At 39.2% G+C, this 19,535-nt stretch overlaps 1 protein-coding gene across 1 annotated transcript; it reads left to right on the top strand.

The window, feature by feature from the left end:
* Positions 1-1,882: 1,882 nt before the first annotated feature.
* RUVBL1 (RuvB like AAA ATPase 1) lies at positions 1,883-19,165 on the top strand. Its single transcript, XM_064453770.1, has 11 exons — positions 1,883-2,108; positions 2,794-2,880; positions 3,506-3,638; positions 7,577-7,728; positions 9,032-9,121; positions 9,974-10,123; positions 11,478-11,541; positions 12,753-12,951; positions 14,968-15,070; positions 18,163-18,254; positions 18,566-19,165. The coding sequence occupies exons 1-11, from the start codon at positions 1,968-1,970 to the stop codon at positions 18,723-18,725; spliced, it is 1,371 nt and encodes a 456-aa protein (XP_064309840.1). The 5' UTR covers positions 1,883-1,967; the 3' UTR covers positions 18,726-19,165.
* The last annotated feature ends 370 nt before the right edge of the window (positions 19,166-19,535 follow it).

The raw sequence follows: 19,535 nt of genomic DNA, 5'->3' as shown, positions 1-19,535 counted from the left end.
ATATTATTTAATAATCTTTAAAAGTCCATAATCTCAAAAATAGGCCTATCTGCAACATCAAACAAGATAACATGGAGCGTACAGACAGATTTCAGTCTAAGTTAACAAAAAACTTAATATTTCACCCATTGCTAGCCCTTCTTAAAAGGGGGGCCATACCTAGCCTGGACCTCTTGTTAACAGCATCACTGCCTTCAGAGCGCTTAGAAGACTTGCTAATTATTCTTCCAGAACTGACAGAAACTTGAACTCTGACCAGACTTACCTTCAACACTTGCGGCAGTTTAATGCACTAGAGAAATCAAAGTTGTATATTTGCTCTTTTAAAAAAGAAAAAAAAAGAGTCTGCAATTCGGTATGTGTTAGGCATTTGTCTTCTGTGACTAATATGACCCTGAAAGGATGTGTAGAGTCCAACAATATACACGCTTTTTTTAATTATTTAAAGGATGGCTTATATTTGTTAGATTCAAAAATTCTTAGCTAAACAGTTGTATAATAGGATACCCTTACAAAGGTGTTGAACTACATATGTGTGCAATTATATTGTAATTACAACTTTAAATAAGACTATGTAAATACAAACTGAGAACAATTAACAGAAGAAGCAAGCAACAAACAGCAAAATCTTCTCTGCTGCATTACATTTAAAACAAAACTAATAGAAGCTCTTAGAAAAAAAAGGGAATGAAGAGCAAATATATTGTTCACTGGGCTTCTGCAAATTGACCCACATCTCCCACCCTTCCTAAAAGCCACTCTCCTAGCTTGTGCCATCACAGGACTGCTTTTGCAATTCTCCCTAGCAGTGCATGGGAAAGCTGAGGTGGCACTATCCCTCTCCACAGGCATCGGTCCTGCATCATACCTCGTTAATCCATTGGCCTTGAACATTGCAAACACAGCCATTGTTTCATAATCAAACACAGAAAACACTATATATTAATGGGAAGGGAGTCCCCACTTTTTTGGGAGAAGGATCCCAGTATCTACAAACAAGAAGTCACTGGAACTGCAGGTTCCCAGATCCCATCTAAAATTTCACTGAGGCTGATATCTCAAGCATTTAAACACTATGTAAAAGGTGCAGCAGAACAGCTGAACCACAGTTAGGAGCTATGACAGCACCACAGACCCAAAGAAACACGGGTCAGGTCTGCAAAGCCATGAAATTACCTGCTGAGAAGGTGGAATATTTTTCCTCGTCTCAGTAGGTCAATGCTCAGGAGAAACATATGCTGTAGAAACAGCATATGTTAAAGCCTCAGATGCTTACATAAAGGCTTTGGACACACAGAATAGAAGTATTTTACAGTTAACACTGAAAGCTAGAAGTTAGTGAGTGACCACCCTTGCTCCTTCTTTGGCAAAGATCTGGAAAACACCCTTGAAAACCTCAGCTTACTTTTGTAAGCTAAGCCCAGCAGAGGTTTCCAGAAAGCATTGCTCAGGGTCCCAGGCCCGCTGCCGGCTGCCCAGGATGGGGAAAGAAGCTCCCCGCACCACACCCAGCTGGCTGCACTGGGGGCTCCTCTGCCCCCGTGGCGGGGGGAGGCAATTGCTCCAACCCCAAACCAGATTCAGTGAAGGCAGAAGGTCGTTTATGTAGATCTAGGGGCAAGAAACCAGCCGAACAAGAACGAACTGCTCTTCCGGTGCTCGCCTCCCCACAAATCCCTCCTCAGCCCCTACCGACCCGCTCCTTCCTCCCAGCCCAACTCCTCCGCAGTCCCCGCACCAGGCCGGACCCCGTAGAGGCGTCGCACACGGAAATGGGTAGACGGACCCTAAAAAAATTGCACCCCTGTCGGTGACAGGCATGCTCTGCGTCCAATAAGCATTGAGAGCGCGGCTACAGGGGCCAATGGTGCGGCGGGGCGGACGGAGGCGTCCGCGCGCCGGGAGCCGTGGTAACGCGCGGGGCGCGCGTGGCCGTCGTGGTCGGTCGGGGCCGGTCCTGCCCCGCCATGAAGATCGAGGAGGTGAAGAGCACCTCGAAGACGCAGCGCATCGCCGCCCACAGCCATGTCAAGGGGCTGGGGCTGGACGAGAGCGGCACCGCCAAGCCGGCGGGGGCCGGGCTGGTGGGGCAGGAGAACGCGCGGGAGGTGAGCGGGGCCCGGCCCGGCTCGGCCGGGGCTGCCCTGGGGCTGCCGCCGCAGTGCAGGAGAGAGCCCCGGGAGCCCAGTCCGACCCGTGGTGGGCACCTTTTTAAGCCCCGCTGGCAAGCGAGAGTGTTTGCTCGGGCTCCGCTGCTGCGTGAGGAGCGATGGGGTCATCAAGGCTGCCCCTTACGCCGCTACTTTTTTGCGTTAGCTGGCGGCAAGGGCCCGCGGCTGTCTGCCGGGTTTTAGGGGTAGAAATTGGGGTATCAAAGGCAGCAAAACCTACCAAAAGTCAAGAGATTTGGTGCAATTGAGGATTGGAGCTTCCGTTTCAGTCCGGTGTCTGGCCCCGAGCAGGTGCTTCTGTCGCTCCGAAAGTCAAAGACTCACTTCTTGCTTTATTTTTAACTTTTTACATATACATACAACTCCAGGAGGGGGGAAAGATTCTGCGCTCTCAAGTTGAGTTTTGTTGTCTGTCATTTTTTTTTATGTCTGGGTTAGATAAAGTGATTGCAAGAAGTAGGTTTTTCTGATCTTGCCTTACCTTCCTGTATGCATGAAATTGAAATCCTCGTTATTTTCAGTAGGTCACAAAACTCGATATTTCTAAACACTTTTTGTAATATTGGAACAAAAGACATAGCAATACTCGTGTTAATGGTGTAAATCCTTATTTAACTTACAGGCTTGTGGGGTTATAGTGGAACTAATCAAAAGTAAGAAAATGGCTGGCAGAGCTGTGCTGTTGGCAGGACCTCCTGGAACTGGCAAGGTATTTTTTTTGCTTTTTGATATGAATTAAAGTATTCCCAAATTTCCTTTACTTTGATTTGTTGTCAAAACTATTTTAGGGTAGTGGTTATGTAATGTTTTAATCTACTGGAATTTTTTTTTCATCAATGTATTAGCATGGTTTCCTGCTTTATAGTTTGATTTTTGCCATGTCATCAGCATTGGTAACATCCAGTGGTGTGTCCAGGCATCATTAATGTGAAACCACATCTTGTAGGTTACCAAATGCATAGGTAATATGGCTTATGCAAAGGAGTCTTAGAAGTTAATTTTATATTAAAAGCCTAATAGTTTTTTGCTTTATTTTTTTTCCTGTGCTGTTTAAGGCTTATTGTATTTGTATCAGATGTCAAATTCAAATGTCCAGTATTATTTCCTTAAGGTGTTTTGTAAGTCTTTAATAAAAGTCACTTTATATGCGTCTAACTTGTTTTGGGGGAGGAGGGTTGTTATATGTGAGAAATATGTCAGATGGAATAGTCTTAAATTGATTGCTGGTATATGGAAGGTGATATGATGAGGAAAATGAACTCTGCAGAAAGAGTCTTTGTTAATTCTCATAAAAATTAATGTGTGGGGTTTTGTTTTGTTTTGGTTTTTTTAAGACTGCTTTGGCATTAGCTATTGCTCAGGAACTGGGAAGTAAAGTTCCCTTTTGTCCTATGGTTGGAAGTGAGGTCTATTCCACTGAGATCAAGAAAACAGAAGTTCTAATGGAAAACTTCCGACGTGCAATTGGTAAGTTTCAGAAAAACAGAAGAATTAAGTATTTGCATGATACTTATTTTGCTTTTTCCCAGTCATCTAAAAAGGAAAAACTTTTCAGTGGTCAGAGTAGTTTTCAAATTACGTTGTTTTTTTCAGTGCTGATCTTAATTTAATGAATCTCTTCCACACTTAGTGGAGTTACGTTTTCTGTTTATAAACTATAATTTGATTGCTGTATTATGGTTTATTTTACTTCCCCAGATTCTCCTCTCATCCTCCAGGTTCATCTCCTGGTTTTGCCTCTGACTGAATAAAGATGAAAGAAAATATTATTTTTAGTGTCTTACATTAGCAGAAATACTTGTAGACAGAAAAATGCTCTATCCTTTATTTTAGTGATTTCACCTTACTAAGCAAACAGTCTTAATCAGGGACTCCCAAATGGCAGTGCCAGCCTTACTTAGTATTCCAGCGAGCACAAAAGTTCCATGCCAATAAAGTAAATACGTCAACTTAATATCTTCCTCAATTCTAGAGTGCTTTTACAACCTTGATGTAAATTGGTTAAATTTGCAACACAACCTCAATGAGTATCTAAAATCTCTTATTTAGCTGCTGACAGCTGCTAAATGCAGTTAGAAGTGGCCCTTGTTTATGTGAGGATTGGCTACAAATAGCCGGACTGATTTTAGTACTAAACATATTAACAGTTAATTTTCCTGGATTCTGTACCATGTTTCCCCTTGGACTTTATCTAAGTATTCATTGGCAGTAAGGTGAAGAAGTCTCTCAGTTCTGCAATGAAACAAAAGTATTCCATTGACTTTTATAAGAAAGCAACTCTCAGTAGTCTCTGGTCTTCTAGTTACCATGAACCTGGCAGGGCCTGGGGGAGGGAAGCCAGAGACTGAGTAGTCTGCAGTATTTCCTTGATGTGATGAAGTTCCCTGTCAGAGATTTGGAAACCTGAACCAACAGATGAAACTTATGCCATCCATGTTGTCATTTCTAGAGACAGCAATACTTCAACTCTCTAAGGTTTAACAGCCAGCTACATTGTTAGTTCCCTGCATTCCCTGAATGTCAATAGAGAGACACTTCTAAACAAATATTGGTGTTAATGAAAGATGGAACTTCTTGTATTCCTTTCTGTTGAATTCCATGTCACATTTTCATAACACAACCTTTATTGAATATTTTTATCAGTGTAAAAAAAAATCTCTGAAATATTTTTAAAGGACTCAAGTACCGTTTCTCGTAACGGAACATTTTCAAATCACATTTAAATCCGTTATGTTTTAGCATCTCTGCCTGGCAAATAACTTACAAGGGCGTGTTTTAAAAAAATTATTTTGTATACACAGAACAATGTCAGCTGTGACTGGGTGCAAGAGAAGCTTCAGCTCACGTGTCAACCAGTACCTAAAGTATTCATTTAGGGTTTTTTGGGGGGGCGCAGATGGTTTGTATGATTCCTTATTAGCAGACTCTGTACATATCATGTATTGTTCATGTGTTTTACTATTTTACTTTTAGAGGATTTAGCCGCCTCAATTTATAAAAATGATCAGGGATGTTAACGTAAACTTATTTTTTACTTTTTTTTTTCCCTGGGAAACAACAGACTGGTTTGGACCCATCACTGTATAAAGAAACTGGGATGACTCCAAGTTTACAAAATTTTTATTGTTGGGAGTCTTTTAATAACAGACTAGACGTAGTCTCATGGCCAAGTACTGCTTGAGGTATAGTAGAGAGTTTGCAGTATGTGAGAAACAAAGGACAGAGTGAGAAATTGTTGTGTGAGTTAAAAAAAACCTTAAGCTGAGAGAGAGATTAATCCTGTATAGAGCTTATTAGCAGTTGGCAAGGATGATGACAGTAGCTAATGTTAGAACTCAGTTGCAGTAAAAAATAACTGCTGGAATAGCCACTTAAATAGCATATCTGTTCCCTGTGTCTCCAAATTGTAACTGCCAATAAATCAAACAAGCACTGTTTAACTCCATGTAGTGCTACTGAACCAAAACATGAAATAGCCATCAATTGCCTTCTTAGACTCGTGACTATGGTTTGTAAGTAGGAAATGTCTGTTTTAAGTTAAAGAGCTCTTTTGAGAATGAAGTTTGTAGTTGATACATACAGACTCATTTGAAAACAAAAGGATGATCAGCAGCAAATTCAAAGCATCGATTACCTTTGTTCAGATCAGGTTCATCTGTAAATATTTTCAATAGACACATGTATGTGAGCACATTAGTTTAGATTAGAGGCACGCTTTTTAAGCAAATCTCTGTTGTCCTCTCTGACTCAGCTTTGGTTTGTGTTGTGGACAGACTCTGAGCATGTGAACTGGATTCTCTTCAGCTGAAATGAAACTGGAAAATGTGCTTTAGCAGCATATAAAATATACCCCAAACACAAATGGGCTTCCAGTTTTTCAGAGCAGAATAAAGCTTGTGCTGAAAGTTTAAAAACAAAACAAAAAGGAAAGACACCTGTGAATGTCCGCTTCTCAGCACCAGCAGTTCCCATATTGCTTTGTATTCCCTGTGTATGTAGCCTATGTGATGCAGCCTTGTCTAGGTCAGTTTTATAACTCAAAGGTTCTTTTTTTTTTTTTTTGTCTAATGTTTTGGCATACCCAAAAAACATTTTAAAAAGTTACTGAAATAAACTTTATATACAACTTTTATGTAGTGCTAAAGAAGAGAAAGCAAACATTTCTTACGAAGAAATCATCATGTTATCGACAATTAACCAGTTTCTCACATTTCAAATCCGAGTCTTAATTTGGGTCCAGTAGAGGGAGACAGACTCATATTTGTCAGTTCTTTATACTTTCCTATCAGCAACTCAAGATTACTGGTGAAGCGTCTGATCTATTTCAAAGCAAAATGAAAAGTTATGGAACAAGGAAAGTTTTATAAAGTCCTAATAGCCTCAGACTGGGCAGGATGACTTCCTTATATCTTGTTACAGCCCATTCATTATTTTTGGTATGGCATGTGTGTCTCATAAAATACTTTATAGAGTCTCTTCAGATGTGGGTTCTTTGAACTTTTATGTAGCTAGAACATCTGCATAATTGTAGTGGTGGTGGTGATGATAGTGTTTTTTCTTTGGAACAGTCTAACTGTAAAACTCTTCAGTTCTATATTATTAATAAATTTAAAATAACTTAGTTAATTACAATAGTTGTGACTAGAATAGAAGATACCTATACCTAGATACTATGATTGCTCAACTGTCTGAAAACCAACAAAGTAAGGATGTCATTGTCAGCTGTTTTGAAATAGTTTTAAATTTGCATTATAGCAGATTCTGGTAAATTTTATCTAGCTCACCTTTTGCTATTAACTTGAAAAATACTTTAAATAACTTTTTCTTAGTTTTATGAGGTCCTGACACAATACTTTTTAATCAATTCATGTTATTTTTAACTCGGTTGCTAAAATTTGAAGTTTTTTATGAAGTTAACCTTCTTTACTCCCATCTTTTTCCTTACTTTGCAGGGCTTTTCTGGTGGCACAGAAATTGTGTAAAACTGGAAGCTATATTAGTGCCTTTTAGTTTCAGAAGACAAACTTGTTTCCCTGACTTTAGCATCAAATCAAGGAACAAATCAAGCAAATCCCCTCTTTGGGGGAGGGGAAAGATAGGATACTGACATTTGCTTCAAGAACTAGTAATAATGGAGAGAAGGAAAATAATTTCTTAGGGTTTAATAAACTGCTTTGCAGGCCAGAACTTGGTCTGAACTTTCACTCTGATAACACAGGATGAATATTGTCACTTAATATTGAAGAAGAGTAATTGGTCTTTCTACTTTTGAAAGTAAAAAATTACCATTAAGTGTAATACAGCCTAATAATATTTTATATCCTGTTGGCAGTAGTGCAGCAGACTCCTGCGTGTATATGGCTGTTGATTTGTGTACTGAAACTATTCTAAACAATTTCTTTCAGGGTTGAGGATTAAAGAGACCAAGGAGGTTTATGAAGGAGAAGTCACAGAACTAACTCCATGTGAGACTGAAAATCCTATGGGGGGGTATGGTAAAACCATCAGCCACGTAATTATAGGACTCAAAACTGCGAAGGGAACCAAACAGTTGAAGGTACGTATGGTAGAGTCTCAAAAATTCCCTGAAGTATTTCAGGTCTGCATGTTCTATTTTTAGCGCTTCTTATTTCCATTTCAAGATCTTGATCCCTATATCTTTGTAGAGTGGGGATGCCAGCAGGCTGTTTACTTTTGCTGGACAACTTTATCCTACTCCTGAGCATGTATGTTTGCCTGCTTTGTGTGGAATATTTAGATGTTAGTATTGTCTCCTACTAATTGAAATTGGGGATAAACCCATCACTTAGTTAGTAGCCCCTGTTATTTTCCTTTTTGGCAGCACACGCTTGTATTTCTTCAACAAGTTAAAGGAGACTTTAAGCAGAAAGAGATCCTGATGCAGTTTTGCAGCATTACTGGTACCACAGAAAAATGGGCACAGTAGGGAAACTGAACTATGATCTGTCTCAGTCTGTGATACGCTCAGTCTGTGACACTAACCCTGGCTATAAATTCACGTTCATGATAATAAACATGAGAGAAAGGTCTTGTTTGCTTTTGTTTTCCTGATTCTCAAATGATTTTTTGAGGATGGGTTTGGGAAGTCTTGCCTGCTTCGGTAAATTGTTCCTTCTGTCACATCGCTTCTTCATGGGGAGGTACGGTCTAGTGAATATTTGATATGAACTGGAAATTGAGCTGGTATGTTGCCAGCTCAGACTCATTTTCTCTTTGTTTTCTTGTACAAGTCTCTGTCCATGTTATTAAATTTCCCTGTCAGTTAGAGTACAAGAGGACTGAAAGCTGTCTCCGTTGTTAAGTACCATCTTGCATTTTTTCACTCTGAAAACAAGGAAATGCAGAGCAAAAGTGAAAAAACATGTACTGAGAGAAACAAAAGCATCTAACGTATTCCACATTCACTCTCCCTCACGCAGCTCCACAGAGGATACAGATTCAAGAAACAGAGTAGCATAATCTGGTGCCATAGCCAGATTTTTAATAAAAGTTTTGTTAGAAAGCAAGAAAAGTGCTGCACCCTAGGTAAAAATATATTGCCACATTACGCAAAGGCATACTTCCCAATAGTAACTGATTACGTTTCTGGCACTTACTGTCAGTTCCTTCAGATAGCAGATTTTTTTGGTAGGAAAGTAAGTTCTGTGCATCTTCTTTCAGATTTTTTCTCTATTACTATTCCAAGTGTTACAGCTTTATAAAATCCTAGAGGTATTGCTGGGGGGAGCTGCACTTTAATTTTGTGTGGTGGGGTTGAGCTTTAGATGGAATTTCTTTTCTGTGATTACCATAACAATATGGAACTGTTTTCACCAACTGTGATGTTTGCTTGTCTCCAGCTGGACCCAAGCATATTTGAAAGCTTGCAGAAGGAGAGAGTGGAAACTGGTGACGTTATTTATATAGAAGCAAACAGTGGAGCCGTCAAGGTAAAAGAAAAGTTCTGCACTTTATGCAGGTGTATGTATTCTTGCAGACCTTTCTCTGCCTTTGTCAGAAGGCTGTCTGATTTATTAACCTTAACTGACATGAAATAGTTACATGGAAGTTTTAAAAAGAGCCCAGTGTTTTTCTTATCTGGTGAGAAAATTCTTTCCTGCACTGAAAGGACATGGTCATCTGGTTCACAGTTAAGGTCGTCGGGCAAGGAAGCTATCACTGATGCTGTCTGGATGAGTTTTCTTTTCTGTAAGATCAAGACATCTTTAAGGGAAGGAGGGAAACAAACCAAGCAACTTTACTCATTTTCAGGCTGACATGTGCAGTGTATTTAATCTTTCTTTTATCGCTCTGGTATTTTCTCTAAAAGATATATATACATGCAGAAGGGAATACTGCATTAGTTAGCATTCTTTTCATATCTGATTTAGAAAGCAGTGTACAGTGATGCTTGCTGTTTAATGGATGAGCATAATATTTTGAATCATATAATAAATCATCCACCTACAAAGGAGTCTTGAACAGTTCTCCCAATCTCTAGTTAATCTGCTGGATTTGTCCTTTAGCAAGAATTGCATACGGTTAAAAGAAGGGGAGAGAAGAGCAGAATATTCTTACCACTGAAAATATCAGGTGTTTTTCAACAGAGTTTTTGGGCTTTGATCAGTAGATAGGGTATGCCTGTTGCTAAGCAGGGAGTGGGATGTCTGGATTGTCAGCTGAAGCTTGTCAGGACTGGAATTGTGAACCAAGCCCTTTATCTTTATCAAGTTTGTGTCACTCAAGGTTTTGGCACTGAAACTAATTCTATACCTGGGTTCCTCTTCTTTACTTTTTCTCAGAGGCAAGGCAGGTGTGATATCTATGCTACGGAATTTGACCTTGAAGCTGAAGAGTATGTTCCCTTGCCAAAGGGTGATGTGCACAAGAAAAAGGAAATTATTCAGGATGTCACCCTGCATGACTTGGATGTGGCCAATGCTCGACCTCAGGTATCTGACTCCACAAATGAAGTCTTTACAGAAAAATTATTTGACATAGATGTGATGGTTACTAGAATACTCAGGGAAGTATAGAAAGTTGAGCTGTCCTAAATCACACTCAAAGATTCCACTGTAGGAAAAGCAGTAGGTGTTACACCATGAAGGCCAGTCTACCTCCCCTCCTTGGAGGAAGGTCATTCTGAAGTTGGCTTCCTCAGTGGCCCTGCCATACGGGTTAAAGAGGCAGTTGCTAGGTTAGGATTTGGGCACCTGGTTGTGGAATATTCATCAGAGTACATTTCCTAACATGACAGAGAACAACCTTATAGCCATAAGGGAGCTTCCACATGGATATCTGGGATCTGCTACATTCATAGTTAATGCATAACCTGGACCTAGCTCTCCCCTTCTGACCACCACTGTCCCCTATCCCATGCAGAAAAAGAGTGGCATGGGCTGCTCCTGTTCATTAGGAAAAGAGATTGTTGCTTTCTCTCCAGAAGGAAAGTTGCCTACAGATGTGAGGTAGCAGCAGCCAGATCGGCATAATTCTATTTATCAAAAGATTAATTTATTCTGCTCTGTGTCTATGGTTTTGTGTCCATGAAATGGAAGCTACAGGCACTGTGATAAAAGATCACGAAGTATTTTTGGCTGCTCCAGATTCTGTTGATGTCCCTGCTTCCTTCAGAAATGTTTCATAACCTCTTGTTAAGTTTTTATGTGACTTTCAGTAGAGCTCTGAACATAACGAAGCAAAAAATTGAAAATAGAAGAATTACTCCTTGCTGTATCTTAACATAAACCTGGTATTGAGGGAGTTCAATCTATGTCATAAACAAAAGCCACTAACAATACAGTATCTTTGTTTAAAGGCTGGCATCCCTACAGTATGATACGACAAGCCCTTAACCTACTCCATTTCAAAATAAACATCCTTTTTCCAACAGTCATATGCATGTTAAAAATCAAGGTGTTCAAAACTCTTAACTCTGCATAATTGTTCCTGTGTTTGCGGGTTGAACACCTACTGTGCACTCAGGCAATCCATGTCTTTGTGTTTCCTGACAATTTTAGCCCTTAAAAGCTTCTCTGGCAATTTTTTTTAAATTGTTGTTTTGGTTTTTCATGTTCTCCAAATGAATGAGGCTAAACAAAGGGTGAGGATGTTGCTAAATGATTATGTTTACAATACTGCTGCCTGAAGTGACCTAACCTTTGACAGATTATCAACCACTGCTGATATAAAGTATCAAATTAACTGCAAGAAACAACTTCTTCAACCAATTCCTGACTTAAAAAATTCTCATGGTATGTGTTCACTGCAAGACCTCATAGTTGATCTGTAACTTTCTTCTCCTAGGGGGGGCAAGACATCCTTTCTATGATGGGACAATTAATGAAGCCTAAGAAAACTGAAATTACTGGTATGAATCCTGCATGGTATTTTTAGACCAATATAATCTATATGTTTGCCAGTTAGAAAAGGATTAAAAATAGGGTTATTCATGTACCATCTCTGAATGAATGCTTATGTAATATTTATTCATAAGTATTCAGCTTTCAAGAAGCAGCGATACAGCTGCTAGAATTCCAATGCTGGAAACAGTACAACATGTTACTGGTTCACACATGGAGTGATAAAATATATACTGTACTCTGCACCAGTCTTCCTGGGGAGAAAGAGGTCATAATGCTAGTGCCACTCCCCTTTCTCAAAAGGCTCTTTCCCGAGAGTGTGAGGTTCATACTTTGACCAAGAGCCAAACTGAACAACAACAACAAAAATACCTAAAAAACATTGTTAGTATGTATGCTTATGTGAAGCAACCATACTGAATTTCTGTGGAGTAGAAAAATGGCTTCTAAAGACTCTCAACGCTGGTTTCATTTAGTCACCTCTGTAGCAGCTGTCTATTAACATGATCTTGAGATGAGCACTGCTGCTCTTCCTACCTACAGATCACTGGAGAAAGAAATCTACAGATAGATCTATTCTCCTTCTTGCTTTGAAAGAAATGATGTTTCAGTAAGTGACTATCTAAATTTAGATCAAAGTCTGTTTCAATACCTAACTTGAATGGAGGTCTTTTGAAGTATTTCATCTGTTCCAGAGGTCACTTTGCTTATTCTAATGTCAGATTTATTCATGTAACATCTTGCGTAGCTTTGAGATCCGTATGTTCAAAGAAATTTATACAGCCCTATGTTTTTGTTGTTAAACACACTTCTGTGCTGAAATACAGTAGCAATATTTTATTCTTTCAGTGGTGTTCTTTTCAGCCATACTTGGAAACTTTGTTAAGTTTCATGTTTTAAACTGAGGTTTGACTGACTTCCCCCTCCTCCCTGCCAAACTCCCCAAACCCACAAAAATCATAATTTTTCACAAGCCATGTGAGGAGACAGACTACTCCAGTTAAGTGCTGGAAATTCAGTTTAGAAATAATTTCATGCACAGATGTCTTCGCAATACAGTAGGGAATGCCACAGTATTGTAGTGTCACAGATTTTTTTTCCCCTGTGGCAGTAAGATACCAAACCATGAAAAAATTCAAGGAGGATTTTACTTGCTTTGTCCTTCATACAGACCTATAGTTCACTAGCAGAACAACTAACAGTTTCTTTTTGTTCTCAGACAAACTCAGAGGAGAGATTAATAAGGTGGTAAATAAATACATTGACCAAGGCATCGCAGAGCTAGTCCCAGGTGTACTCTTTGTAGATGAGGTTCACATGCTGGATATTGAATGTTTCACATACCTGCACCGAGCACTGGAATCTTCTATTTCCCCCATTGTCATCTTTGCTTCCAATCGAGGAAACTGCGTTATCAGGTATGATGTCTAAAGTTGAATTTTCCAGTTTTAATTGGTCCATAAACCTTGGAATTAGCTGTATCAGCAGAGTTATAATCTTTGAAGCTTTTGTCTCCGATACTGACATCTGTGATAATCCTCAGGTTACAAACTGCATCGGTGCTCAAGAGCTGCTTGTGAGCTTCATGATGGGACAGGCGTTTAATGTGAGGCTGACTGAGTTAAAGCAGAATGGAATTCCTCCTTTTATTTCCACTGACACATCCCTGTCTCTCTAACAGCTTCTGAAATGTCTTATTTCCTGGGTGATCTGTAACAATTGCTTTTCTCATTGGATACCTCAACACATCTGTTGCTTTTACATTAGGGACATCAAAAGCACCAAGGCTACAAACCTCTAATATCATAGTTTCCTGCTTCTGGATCATTTTGCTGTTTGCTATCCTCATTGCATCAGACTTAAGCTTCCTTTTCTTATTGTTAAAGTATGTCACAGTTCAGCCTCTCCCTACCCTTCATTATTTCCCTCTATGTTGGTCTGGCTTTTTGTAATTCTTCAGTCTTGCCAACTAACTTGTTTTTCATCTCCGCTTCGTGCCTCCACTTCAAAATTCTGCGCCCATACAATGCATTCTTTGCACGTTCTGTAAAAGTGCTCTCCTCTTTCAGATTCTTCCTTAACTTCTACTGCTAATTTGTGGTCTAGGTCTAATTATGTCTAAACAAGCTGTCATTAGCAATGACTGCTACTTTTTAAATTGATTTAATTCAGCTGTGTAACCAGCTATTCCTTTCCCTCTTAGTGACTCATCTGGTATTAATCTTTCTCTGCTTGCGTTGCTTAGAAGTTAAGGTGATAAGCCCTTCAAAAATGTTTAAGGTGGTCAGGGCAACGCTCTTTTCGCAAAGGTATGAAAAGGCTGTCTTGTAAAAGAGCAAATAGAGATCTGTCAGCGTGGATTCACTGTAGATCTTGCTATGAAAAAACTGATTTAAGGAAGATTTCAATCAAGCAGTTGTATTTAATTTTGCTAAATTAAGTCCTTAAGAGCAAGCCCTTAACTGCATACTATATCTCAAGTAGTTAGCAATGTTCTGATTTGCCTGCTGATGGCTCTTAAAAGGTTTGGGGAAAAATTAATTTTATAGTATAGTTGATTCTGTAGCCTCATAAGAGGAGGAATCACTTCAGAGGAGAGAACACAATCTACTTGAGTACCGCAGGGCATTTGATTCATTTTCCAGGGAGGACCATGGCCAAAGCTGCAGTACCAGAATACTAGCACTGAACTTAGAAATGTAGTTCTTTACCAGCACTCCACTGGCTTTACCTGCAATCTCAATAGATCTCATGAAATCTGGATATCTTTCACTCTTGACTTCACAGTAAATTGTGGTGGTCTTGGAAAACCAAGTGTAGATGAGTCTGCAGCCTCTGCTGTTGGGTGTTGTACGCCAAACAAATAAAATGGTTGGGGTCTAGATCCTGTTCTGTCCTTCATGAACATACCCTCATGTCTCAATTTTCTGGATTGCAAGCATGGAATGTAAACTACTGCAGTGTTCACTGCAAGGACTGGGGGAAGGAGTGAATAGAGTAATGGCTTATTCAGCAAGAGGAGACGTTCTCCAAATGGATGACAGTATATATAATTTCTACAGATATTGCTAAACAACTTAGTAAGAATGATTTGTTCCTTGCTGGAAGATATTTTGGAACATTAGATACGACTGTATTGTAAGATGCAATGCAGGGAAACATGAGGGAAAGCACCACCTCAAAGTATTTTTGAGTGGCCTGTTTAAGAGCTCCAGAAACAGTATTTGTTTTCCTTGGGCTGTCCACTATGAACTTCAGACTAGAATGTTTCCTGTCTCTGTCTGGGGAGTGTGTCTACATCTGGGGAATGCACCTTTATGGGAAGACACAAGAATTGTAAACTAGTAGATGTGCAGTCACTTAAAACTGATTTTAGTAAAATCAGTGTACTGAACTCTGAATAGTATCTGATCTCTGTTTGGTTTCTCCTTCAGAGGCACAGAGGATGTAGTGTCTCCTCACGGAATACCACTGGACCTGCTGGATAGAGTGATGATTATCCGAACCATGCTGTATACACCCCAAGAAATGAAGCAGGTATGTGCAGAATTTTAAGAGAAACTCTGAGAAGTCCCTGGATTTCTAGTCTCTTGGGATGACTGCTTTGTCTCTATATTCTGTTACTGTAGAAAAACTTACCACTTCCTAAATGCATGCTGCTTTAGTAACCATTTACAGTAAGCTGCTTAAAATTGTGCATGCAATCTCTGTAGTCTGATTTCCACCCACTAAATTGTATTGGCAAGTGTATCTAGAGCTGAAAGTAACATCTCACTTGCATAATATAGCTAGAATTGTTAGCTGACCTTATCTCTCCCACAGATGTGCTTTCCATAGAGTTTGCAGGTTCCAGCAGGTAGTGCTTTTTCAGTTGGTATGAGATGAAGTATCACATTTTGGGACCTTTTGGTCACAGACCTCAAGCTGTTCCTCCACATAAGAGGTGAGAGGGATTGAGGAATGCAACTTCATGCACTGCATTTTTGCCTCTATGCCCTGTACTATAGCCTTAACCTACTAGGACTGTCTCCTGAAACTGGGAGGATTTTCATGCTCCTAGTCAAAGTTTGGAAATGTAAGCACAGTAAGTGTTGCAGAGATATGCTTCTGAATGCCTGAAACTTTTCCTGTGGGGCCATCACAATGTATTGTGTATCGATTATAATGCTCGGGTGCCATTATGATGCGTCGTGTCAAAGATCCCCCCTCATTAGCGTCTCAATGCTGTGAAGTGACACAATGCAGAAGACATTACAGTTTATCATGTCAATTCTTTGTATTATTTAAGAGATAGTGTCAATGGAGGAGAGCGTTGTCACGAGATAATAGTCTCCTGCTGCTGGATAAGTGCCAAGGTGAAGCTGAGGCATTTATTGAATATAAACGTAGAGGCAAAGCTTCATTTCACTTGGTTTGAGGAGCTTTTCACATATGGTCATTCTCAGGATAATTTTTTTGTACTTAAAAGGACAATTTAAAGTGTGATGGTATAGGTTACATTAGAAACAGCCTGGTGATTTAATACCATGATTATGTTTTATCTGTATACAAGACAAATTTTTAAAGCGTGACTTTTATTCAGTCTGGAGATGTTAAAGGCTGTTGTCTAGGCTTCCCTATATGGTATGTGAATTTTGTGTCATTTGGGTAGTAGGAGTATATACTCAGCTACTTTTTAAGGTTACTATATATAATACCTGCCTAGTGTGCTGTATTGTCATGCAGATAATACACTGTTAAAGAGCTCATTTCTGAATGTTGATTCTCAAAATAGCTGGGCAAGTGCTGGGATTCCTCTCTCCCCAGGGTGAGGGAAAGGAAGTGTTTACAGTAGGATTTCCTAAGGCTCAAAATAGATTCCAGACATCACATATGGGAACGTGATTTATGATGAACGTGATTTATGATACACAAAACCTCATCATCCCTTAAATTAAGCCTTTTGAATTACTACTTCTCTTGGGAGAAGAGGAGGAGCTATTACACTTAACTTGGGTTTCTAACTAAATACATTTAAGGAGGTTTAAAAGATGATGTCCATAACTGATTTCTTTGGTTTTGCTCCCATGTTTCTTCCATGGTAGGAAGAAGTTTTCACTGCTGATGTTTCTGTGTGAGGCTATTAGCCATTCTTTCACGATTGATTTGTTTATCAGCACGAGAATTGTCCATTTATCTACTGAGAGTTTGTTCATAACCAGTTAAAAATAATTCTTTGTGCTGATAAGGTAGAAATCCCATTGTGTAGCTCTGCTCTGAGAGGAAGACCCACAGTTACCTTAGTGCAACCAGAATAGAATGAAAATTCACTTTTATGTGTATTCTAGTCAGGTATTGTTGTAAGCAAACTTCTTTGCATATGTGCCTGCTGTTAGATAGTAGAGGTTATAACTGGGACTCTTTCTTCCTAATGTATTTTACCTGGTAAACACTTCTATTTCATAGCAACTTATTTATGTATGTATTTGCTGGGGTAATGGCTGGGGCCCCAATAGTAAGGTTCTACTAAGTTGCTAGATAAAAAGTTACTTTAAAAAAGTTGTTAAAGATGTGATACCTTGTTTCTAGACAGGGACGAGTAAAGTAGCAGTATTGAATGAATGGATAGTGATGTTTGAGTGATCTAAAAGACAGAAAAGAACCTTCAGTTTGAAATTGCAATTTGCAGCAGCATTGCCAATATTCAGTATTAATATCTTAGTGCAACTTCCTGCCATTTCAAGCCCCCCCTCTTTTGCTCTGTTCCCTGCCCTACCTCCCCTAGTGCATTTTTATGGCTTTAATTTAAACGAGTGCTTCTTGATATCTTGTTTACAAAGCTGCCAAAGTGAAAAATACCTGTATTATATGAGGCTTGCAGTTCCAGAGTTATCTCAGCACTACAACACAACATCATTATCCAGTCTGCCCCTTATCACTCAGCTGGCAACAGGGACTACCGAGAGACTTGTGCCACTTCTGTTACAGCTTTATATGCTCAGGCTTATTAGTGATATCTTGCTCTCCAACTTTGTAAAGATCTTCAAACTGGTACAAGCCTGAGACTGTTCTTGAAAGATTAGATTCTTCTGAGTGATTCTTTTTCCTTCTTGCAGGAATAGGTGAATCATAGAGAGTAACTTCTTGATTTATTTTACTATCTTCTTGTCAATTGAATAAAAAGTGTGTTGTGAGCTGCTCAGGAAAGGGCATAGTTTTCTGTAGGGCTTTTTGGAGGGCTCTGCTGTATTGCGGCAATGATACACTGCAGAATTTAGTAACTAACCCTTGTAGCTGCCCACGAGAACTCCAGCTGTCACTTAGCTCCATTTTCTTGTACAAGCGCTCTTATTCTGCTCCCTGTTAGTAGATATACTTTGCTACCCATGTGGAATTATCGTGACGGGTTAGTCCAGACCTATTAATTTACTGGCCTTTTGTGGTAATCAGTTTTTCAACGTTATATTTGCCTATTCAAAGACTTGGAATTCTAAAAATTCTAGTTTAGTGGTAAGTTACACTAGGATAACTCTCCACACCATCTTGTTTTATACCATGTCTCATCTCTAAGCCAACACTTTCAGCTACTAAGCTAAGTAGTACAGCATGCTAATTGTTTGGACTGGTAACTCACTCATTCATCCCAACAGATCATAAAACTTCGTGCTCAGACAGAAGGGATTAATACTAGTGAAGAAGCTCTAAACCATTTAGGGGAAATTGGTACCAAGACAACCTTAAGGTAAGTTGATCACAATTGAGTTTTCTCTTAAGTATGACTGGGTCTGAAAACACTGTAGGATAACTAACTCTTGGAAGTGAGACAGCCCTCTCCCATACAATAATGTTGGCTATTAAGAATAGTGCTAATATTAAAGAGTGGTGATCCTCCTCTTTCCTCCTATAAGGAATGTAGGTGCTGGAGGGTCTTGCAGGCTTTTTCTACTGCTGGTAGAGCTGTGTGTTTCCTAACAGATACCCCACCCCTACATACATTCAGTTCACTGGGATGCACTGAATGGTACTTACCCGTCCATCTCCGTTTGACCACAGGTATGCTGTGCAGTTACTGACCCCAGCTAACCTGCTTGCCAAGATTAATGGAAAAGACAGCATTGAGAAAGAGCATATCGAAGAAATAAATGAACTTTTCTATGATGCCAAATCCTCAGCAAAAATCTTGGCTGATCAACAGGAGAAGTACATGAAATGAAGAGCTTATGTTAGATGCTTTGAAGTGGCTTTAACCCTTACCCAGGGCTGGCTTAATTATTGAATGAGAAATGTTAATGGTTTGTCTCTTTTGGGACTGAAAAATATTTAAATGTTGGACTGCTTTGTCAGGCCAGAGTTAACTATCAAGAGTTCCTACTTCATTATCAACAATAAGATGCTCCATGATGTCTGTGTAACATCTTAGTCTCCCTTTTATGAGTATATGTATGAAATGAATAGACCTTGACCCATCAGTTTTGTCTTTAGATTTCATTACAGAAGAGCTCTAACTGAACTTAATGCTTAAGAACAGTCTATTTTCTTTATGATGTTGTTTTAAAATAGTTTCCTTTTACAGATGAGAACTTTTTTTTCTTGAATCAAAGTTTGTCTGAAGTGCTTTATAATAAAATATTTCAAGAATATTGGAAGCTTGCATATGTTTGCCCTGGGTGTTGACCTGCCTAGAGAAACAGAGAAAATAAGTTGGAATTAACCAACCCAAATATGAGTAAAATGGATTGGCAACACAAAAATAGATCTGCAGTAAAGGAAAAAATAGTAATGGGACCTTTTTACAGTATTTACTCTTTTGTAGGTCTTGTGTTTTATTTTCTGCAAACTTCTTTGGAGAATGCAGAAATACATAATGGTAACTATCTTGGCCCTATATAAAGCCTTTCTTCCAGAGTAACTTATCTTTTTTTGTGTGTGTTTTCTTTAAGCAGATTAAATGAAAATGGCTTTCCATCACAGTTAGCTATTTTTTTCACTATGTTCTTTCCCCACTATCTTGATCACCCAGAAT

This window comes from Phalacrocorax carbo, chromosome 6 (genome assembly GCF_963921805.1).
Source record: "Phalacrocorax carbo chromosome 6, bPhaCar2.1, whole genome shotgun sequence".
In the NCBI taxonomy this organism is placed as follows: Eukaryota; Metazoa; Chordata; class Aves; order Suliformes; family Phalacrocoracidae; genus Phalacrocorax; species Phalacrocorax carbo.
This window is presented reverse-complemented; position numbering and strand designations above follow the sequence as displayed.

Bases quoted from the DNA above. Each gene is read 5' to 3' on its own strand.
- RUVBL1 (XM_064453770.1), top strand. From the start codon at position 1,968: ATGAAGATCGAGGAGGTGAAGAGCACCTCGAAGACGCAGCGCATCGCC. The intron at 11,542-12,752 runs GTATGAATCCTG...TTTTGTTCTCAG, and splicing joins TAAGAAAACTGAAATTACTG to ACAAACTCAGAGGAGAGATT. The intron at 18,255-18,565 runs GTAAGTTGATCA...GTTTGACCACAG, and splicing joins GGTACCAAGACAACCTTAAG to GTATGCTGTGCAGTTACTGA.